The sequence below is a fragment of the Carcharhinus amblyrhynchos genome, unplaced genomic scaffold (genome assembly GCF_965287045.1).
Source record: "Carcharhinus amblyrhynchos unplaced genomic scaffold, sCarAmb.v2.hapA scaffold_536, whole genome shotgun sequence".
NCBI classification, from domain to species: Eukaryota; Metazoa; Chordata; class Chondrichthyes; order Carcharhiniformes; family Carcharhinidae; genus Carcharhinus; species Carcharhinus amblyrhynchos.
The window spans coordinates 4,620-12,500 of record NW_027650276.1 but is presented as its reverse complement, the minus strand read 5'-3'; the positions used below and the strand labels follow the sequence as shown (position 1 = coordinate 12,500).

Here is a 7,881-nt window from a genome sequence, read left to right as displayed (position 1 = left end):
GACAGTGTAGAGGGAGCTTTACTCTGTATCTAACCCCGTGCTGTACCTGTCCTGGGAGTGTTTGATGGGGACAGTGTAGAGGGAGCTTTACTCTGTATCTAACCCCGTGCTGTCCCTGTCCTGGGAGTGTTTGATGGGGGACGTGTAGAGGGAGCTTTACTCTGTATCTAACCCCGTGCTGTACCTGTCCTGGGAGTGTTTGATGGGGGACAGTGTAGAGGGAGCTTTACTCTGTATCTAACCCCGTGCTGTACCTGTCCTGGGAGTGTTTGATGGGGGACAGTGTAGAGGGAGCTTTACTCTGTATCTAACCCCGTACTGTACCTGTCCTGGGAGTGTTTGATAGGGGGACAGTGTAGAGGGAGCTTTACTCTGTATCTAACCCCGTACTGTATCTGTCCTGGGAGTGTTTGATGGGGGGACAGTGTAGAGGGAGCTTTACTCTGTATCTAACCCCGTGCTGTCCCTGTCCTGGGAGTGTTTGATGGGGACAGTGTAGATGGAGCTTTACTCTGTATCTAACCCCGTGCTGTCCCTGTCCTGGGAGTGTTTGATGGGGACAGTGTAGAGGGAGCTTTACTCTGTATCTAACCCCGTGCTGTACCTGTCCTGGGAGTGTTTGATGGGGGACAGTGTAGAGGGAGCTTTACTCTGTATCTAACCCCGTGCTGTCCCTGTCCTGGGAGTGTTTGATGGGGGGACAGTGTAGAGGGAGCTTTACTCTGTATCTAACCCCGTGCTGTCCCTGTCAGAAGCGATGGATGGTGGGGAACTTGCAGAGTGGCTCCTCGATGTCCTGAGAACAAAGGGTTACCGAGACGGTCTCCATGTCAAGAAACTGGCCAGGCTGAGCCTTGTGCAGAGACGTCAGGAGTTGACAGAGATGTTGATGGCCACGGGTTACCCCACGCTTTCTGCCTTCCTCGCTGACCTCCCACAAGTCGAAGTGGTGACGTCACAAGGTTCCCCCGACAACTTCGTCATTCGTCTTCGACCTTCCGGCAAGGGGGCATCCTGGCAAAACCCAACAGGTAAATGCCCACTTTCAAATCACAAATTATTCAGCCAGGTCACTGAGGGAGTGCTGCACTGTCGGGGGTAGATGTATATACTCTAGGATTTGAGCTCCATAATCCAGGCCGACACTCCCCCCGGTGTCAGTACATAAGAACATAAGAAATAGGAGCAGGAGTCGGCCATCTAGCCCTTCGAGCCTGCCCCGCCATTCAATAAGATCATGGCTGATCTGTCGTGGCTCAGTTCCACTTTCCCGCCCTCTCCCCATAACCCTTAATCCCCTCTCTTATCAAGAACCCATCAACCCGCGTCTTAAAAATATTTAGCGAGGCAGCCTCCACCACTTCAACGGGCAGAGAATTCCAGAGATTCACCACCCTTTGAGTGAAGAAGTTCCTCCTCAACTCCGTTCTAAACCGCCTCCCCTTTATCTTGAGGCTGTGCCCCCTAGTCCTACTGTCTTTTTTGAGCGGGAAGAGTCTCTCCACCTCTATCCTATCCATCCCATTCATCATCTTATACGTCTCAATGAGATCTCCCCTCATTCTTCTAAACTCTAACGAGTACAAGCCTAGTTTATTCAGCCTCTCCTCATAGCTCAATCCCCTCAACTCCGGTATCAGCCTAGTAAACCTCCTCTGCACTCCCTCCAGGGCCAAAATATCCTTGCGCAGGTGCGGCGCCCAAAACTGCACACAGTACTCCAGCTGCGGCCTCACCAATGCCCTATACAGCTGCAGCAAGACCTCCCTACTTTTATATTCAATCCCCCTCGCTATGAAGGCCAGCATCCCATTCGCCTTCCTGACCACCTGCTGCACCTGCAAGCTGGGTTTTTGCGACTCATGCACAAGGACCCCGAGGTCCCTCTGCACCGTCGCCTGCTGCAGTTTTTCGCCACGTAAGTAATAGTCCTTCCTACCATTCTTCCTACCAAAGTGGACCACCTCACACTTGCCAACACTAAATTCCATTTGCCATTTCCTGGCCCATTCGCCCAGCCTATCTAGATCCTTCTGCAGACTCTCCACACCCTCCGCACAATTTGCCTTTCCCCCAATCTTGGTGTCATCAGCAAATTTCGACACCCTGCACTCGGTTCCCTCCTCCAGATCATCTATATAAATGGTAAATAGCTGAGGCCCCAGCACCGACCCCTGGGGCACCCCACTAGTCACCAACCGCCAATCCGAATAGCACCCATTGACCCCCACTCTCTGCCTCCTATTTGACAACCAATCCTCTATCCACGCTAACACCCTACCCCCAACTCCATGTCCCCTGACCTTCTGCAATAACCTCTTGTGAGGTACCTTGTCAAACGCCTTCTGAAAATCCAGAAAGACCACATCCACCGGCTCTCCTCTATCCACTGCCCTAGACACATCCTCATAGAACTCCAGTAAATTTGTCAGACACGACTTCCCTTTAATGAAACCGTGTTGCGTCTGCCCTATCAAGCAATTCCCTTCAAGATGCCTCGCAATTTCCTCCTTAATGACGGATTCTAACATTTTACCTACCACAGACGTTAAACTAACCGGCCTATAATTCCCCGCCTTTTGCCTGGCACCCTTCTTAAACAACGGCGTAACATTAGCCGTTTTCCAATCTTCCGGCACTTCCCCGGAATCCAGCGACGTCTGGAAAATAACCACCAAGGCATCCACTATCACCTCCGCCATTTCTTTCAGAACCCTCGGATGCATTCCATCCGGTCCTGGGGACTTGTCCACAATCAGCCCCTCCAGTCTGTCGAGCACCACCTCTCTAGTAACAGTAATGTCATTAAGACCCTCCAGTCCTACCACCTTTCCATCTCTAACACCCGGCAAATTATTCACGTCCTCCTCCGTGAAGACAGAAACAAAAAAGGTATTCAAGACCTTAGCCATATCCCCATCCCCTACCACTAGGTCCCCTTTCTCATCCTCTAAAGGACCAACGTTCACCCTAGCCAGCCTCTTCCTTTTTATATATTTATAAAAACTCTTGCTATCCTTTTTTATATTAAGTGCTAGCCCAGCCTCATAGCTTCTCCTACCCTTCTTTATCAACTTCTTTGTCAATCTTTACTGAGGGAGTGCTGCACTGTCAGGGGTAGATGTATATACTCTAGGATTTGAGCTCTATAATCCAGACCGACACTCCCCACCCTGGTGCCTGTCCCTCTCTGCCACCCTGTTTAAATTACACTGTCATACCTGCAAATCCGAATCAGCTTGACCCTGTCCTTCCTCCTGGGTGAGGTTGGTGGGGGCATCAGTGCCATCGCCTGTCAACTGGCTTTGCTCCTGGAACCTGTCGATGGAACGTGTCAGTAAAAGATCAGCAAAAGACTCCACAGCACGCACACAGAGGGGCTGAATGGCCTCCTCCTGTTCCTGTGTAACAGGCTCGAGGGGCTGAATGGCCTCCTCCTGTTCCTGTGTAACAGGCTCGAGGGGCTGAATGGCCTCCTCCTGTTCCTGTGTAACAGGCTCAAGGGGCTGAATGGCCTCCTCCTGTTCCTGTGTAACAGGCTCGAGGGGCTGAATGGGGCCTGTGGGGATTTATATGAAGGGGGGAGTCTGTGATGGGGTGGGAGTTGCAGGGGGAGGGCGTGGGAAAGAGGGATTATTTCTTCCCGTTGTGTTCCCAAATTCTCTTTGCTCTTCCTGACCCTCTCTCTCTTATTTTCTTTTCCCTGTTTAGGAGAAGCCCCTGTGCTGTGCTCTCCCACTCACACCAGCTCCCCGTCAGTGCTGGAGAAACGGGAATCTCCCAGGAAGGATCCCGGGAGCTGTATCCGCAACGTCCCTATCGCCTCCCCCAGCACCAATGGTGAGTTTCTCTGGGTCCCCTGCCTCACGGTGTGGGGCCTAACCCAGGGCACCAGGGCTTTGAAAGTCCAACATCAGAATTCCTGCTGGGATTGTGTGGGAATTTGGTGAGAGATCACATGGATAATCTCCCATAGGAACAGTGCCACAGGAGTCCCTCAGAATAGTGCCCCAGACCCATCTTCAGCTCCTTCATCAATGACCTTCCCTCCGTCACAAGGTTGGAAGAGGGGATGTTCGCTGATGATTACACAATGTTCAACACCATTCGCATCACCTCAGAGACTGACCAACTCAGACCAACACTCCCCCAGTGCCAGTGCTGAGACCATTCAGCCCATCGACTGTTCAATCTCCTCCTTTGGGACTTACCAACACCAATGGGGCTAACTGTTCGACTCGCCAGAGACTAGGGTAACATCAGCACAGAGTTCCCTGCATTCAAACCCAGATACTCTTTCCTAACACTCTCTGTGAAACATTCTTCAGGCAGAATCTACCTTCAAACCTCAGGAGATATCAGGGAATAGCGAGCAAAACCTCGGTGACATTTCCAAACAGCGAATTACAGGAGGAGAGAAAGAGACAGAGAGAGGGAGACAGAGACAGAAAGAGAGAGAAAGAGGGGACAAGAGAGAGAGAGAAACGGAGATAGAGAGAGACAGAGAGACAGAGAAAGAGAGACAGAGAGAGAGCGAGAGACAGAGATAGAAAGACAGAAACAGAGATAGAGAGAAACAGACAGAAAGAGAGACAGAGAGAGAGAGACAGAAAGAGAGGGAGGGAGGGAGTAAGCGAGGGAGGGATTTGAACAGGAGGATGGGAATTGTAGGGGCTGGAGGAGGTTACAGAGATAGGGAGGGAGGGGGCGAGGGAGCGGGTATGAGGCTCCCAGGTGGTGGGTGATCGAACATGGGGGAGGATGGGTAGGGTTGGGAGTGGGGGAGGGAGGAGTGGTTTGGGGCAGATGAATGGGACTGATATCGGACATGGTGGCAGCAGCATGGGGGTGAGGTTTGACGTTATGGTGGGGCGGGGGATGAACCAAATCTTGTCCATGTGAACCATGAGAGGGCGTGCCAATGGCAGGCTGTGGTGAAGGGGCAGTTGGAGACCAATGGACGACAGATCCCTGTTCCTCCAGTATTGGCCAGTCTGTTCCGGAGATCGTTTTGACCGTGCAGTGGAGATCTCTTCACTGGAACATTCCTGATGATTGTCCTGGAGATATCTGATGGGGTTGGTGAGGGATGGGATTCTGTTGCTGTGATGTGTTAGGTCTTTACGGGATGGGGTAATCTTACACAGATTGTCACCCCCAACTCACCCCGATTATTTCTGCCAAGTGAGGGATCGCTGCAAATTGTGGGGATGACGGTTGAAAAGGTGGAGGTCCCAGGAAAACTGGGATGTCCGATCTTCCTCACAGCGAGAGGGCAAAGATTTAATATTCACGCTGAAATGATTTCTCTCTCTGTCTCCCTGTCTCTTTGTGTGTGTTTCTCTCTCTCTGTGTCTCCCTCTCTCTGTCTCCCCCTCACTCTCTCTGTTTGACACTATCTCCCCCTCGGTCTCTCTCCCTCTCTCCCTGACGCTGTCTCCCTCTCCCTGTCTCTCTGACGCTATCTCCCTCTCTCTGTCTCCCCCCCTCTCTCTCTGTCTCCCCCTCTCTGACGCTATCTCCCTCTCTCTGACGCTATTTCCCTCTCTCTGATGCTATCTCCCTCTCTCTCTGTCTCCCTCTCTCTCTCTTACAGATTCAGCTGCTCTGACCTCCCCCTCTGGAAGAGGTGGGTTCAGGTCGAGTGTCCGGGAGTCGGAGACCCTTCAGCAAGTCCGCGACAATATCCTGCATCTGGTTCAGCAGCACAGTGAGGGTCTCAGTGTGTTCCAGCTTCAGCGAGCGTACGCCAGGGCTCACCACCACCAGCTCACACCCCTGGGTCACGCCACCATTAAAGACTTGCTTCGGGGGATGTCAGGCTTAGTGTGTCTGCGAGGACTGGGCGTCCAGACCCAGATCTTCCCCTGCTCGACTGCGGGCACGTCGCAGGGGAGGGAACAGAGTTCATTCGGTAAGTATCGCGCACAGTCCCGTAACTAAGACCCATAACCTGACACTCCCCCCGGTGCTGGTACTGAGGGAGTGCTGCACTGTCGGGGGTAGATGTATATACTCTAGGATTTGAGCTCTATAATCCAGGCTGACACTCCCCCCGGTGCCAGTACTGAGGGAGTGCTGCACTGTCGGGGGTAGATGTATATACTCTAGGATTTGAGCTCCATAATCCAAGTGAGGGCAGGGTGGGGTCACCCTGGGATCAATTGCCGTGATTTGGATCTTTCTGTGCCCAACACCATTAGCCCTTGTAAGCGGGTATGGTTAATTTGCCACCCCCCCCACCCACTTGAATGAGATTGAGACGGAAGCCTTAAGACTAGGCCTTATTTCACTCTGTGGGCCTTGTCGATCTAAACCATCCCCCCCCCAAGTTGCCTTACATCCCAAATTGTTGCCCCCCCTCATTCCCTGCCCATGGGCGAGGGGCCCAGGGCCAGCTGCTTTCTGTTTATGGTGACATTCATTGACTTGTCTCCCTCTCATTTTAATCCCCTCAGGCCCTCCCCCTCACCCGCCCCTCTCCGAAGGTCTTTCCTCCGGGAGTGTGACGAGCGACGGGGGATGTGGAGAAACCACGTCGCCGGGCTCTGGATCCCTGGATCACGGACGCCTGGATACGGGGAGTGCAGCCCAGGAGCCAGGACCTGCGGCCTCGCAAAATTTGGACGGTTCCCTTAGCCCACGACCTTTGACCCCACGCCCCCTCATGCCCCACCCTCTTGTCAGGCTGGCAGGGCCCAGTTACCCACTCTACTTTGCCAGCCCCTCCCTGCGCACGTCCCTGCCCTGCGCCTCCCCCCATAAGTCCACACTAGGCCGTCACCCCGGGCAGCCCTGGCTTAGCCATGGCACTCACGGATGGCCCCCTGGCCAGGCTTTCGGGGCCAGCTCGGACCGCCCAGCTCCCAGGGCAGGTAGGCCAACAGCGGGGATTGCGGCCTACCCCTCCACCCCGCCCTGGGCCTCGCCTGGCCTGGCCCACAACCAGGGTGCAAACCCAGCCTACTTCTCTCCTCACCGGCAACCCCCTCCCCGACCCCCTGCCAGCTCCCCTTACCTGTATGCGGAGGACCAGCAGCTGGCCTGTGCCCTGCTATAGCAGTTAGGCCTCAGAGGCCTACACGGGGAGGCCTTTGATGACCAAACTTCTTACCTGGTGGCAGCTTGCAGGAGGGTCACTGGGCAAGGCCTAGCGTGTGCTGCCTGTCCCGAATTGCCCCTTGACCTGGGCCCAGCCTCGCCAGACCCTCTTCCAGATGGAGGGCGGCAGTTAAGAGTCAACCGCCTCGCTTGCTGTGGCTCTGGAGTCACACGTAGGCCAGACCGGCCAAGGATGGCAGATTGCCTTCCCTAAAGCAGGCGACACTGCTGACCCCAATTTAAGGCCAATGACCATTGCGGCCTCTCACCCCCTCCCCCCCCCACCCCAGAAAACCTCCACCCTCTGCGGGGACCTCGACAGCCACCCGCCTGCAGCAACACCCTCTCGCCCCAATGCAAAATGGCTGCCCTCCACCTCCACGCCCCCCCACCCCACCCTGACCCTCAAAACAACACCATGGCGGTCCCCCACTTATCCCCGAGATCCTCAACACCCTCCCCCTCCTTCTGAACAACCCCCACCCCCTCTCCCCCCACTACCAGGGAAGGGGGCAGGAAGTGGTGTGTCCCCTCGGCCTCTATGGAAATATCACCCCCTTCCCCAGGTGGTTGGCACTTTCTCCTCACCCCACCTGGCGAGGGACTGAACCATTGAATTCTCCGCTTACCCCGTACCTGCGGCGAGAGAACGGGCGCTGTGCTGGGAAGCTGAAGGAACGTGCGTGCGCGCGACAACGAGAAAACATACAGCAGGTCCAACAATCTTTGTTTTAATATTTAAACCTCGCGAAATAAATTATGACTGATCGCAAAGTGAGT

General features: G+C 54.3%; 1 protein-coding gene across 3 annotated transcripts in view; it reads left to right on the top strand.

The window, feature by feature from the left end:
- LOC145339555 (uncharacterized) overlaps nucleotides 1-7,477 on the top strand; it is a 9,349-nt gene extending 1,872 nt beyond the window's left edge. For 2 of the 3 annotated variants that reach the window (XM_080184038.1, XM_080184039.1), the window contains 4 exons: nucleotides 753-1,031; nucleotides 3,712-3,840; nucleotides 5,597-5,914; nucleotides 6,459-7,477. In XM_080184038.1, coding sequence (XP_080040164.1) covers nucleotides 753-1,031; nucleotides 3,712-3,840; nucleotides 5,597-5,914; nucleotides 6,459-7,060 — 1,328 coding nt within the window. In that variant the 3' untranslated portion in view covers nucleotides 7,061-7,477. The remainder of the gene's footprint in view (nucleotides 1-752; nucleotides 1,032-3,711; nucleotides 3,841-5,596; nucleotides 5,915-6,458) is intronic. The other variant, XM_080184040.1, reaches the window with a different exon arrangement.
- Nucleotides 7,478-7,881: the final 404 nt, after the last annotated feature.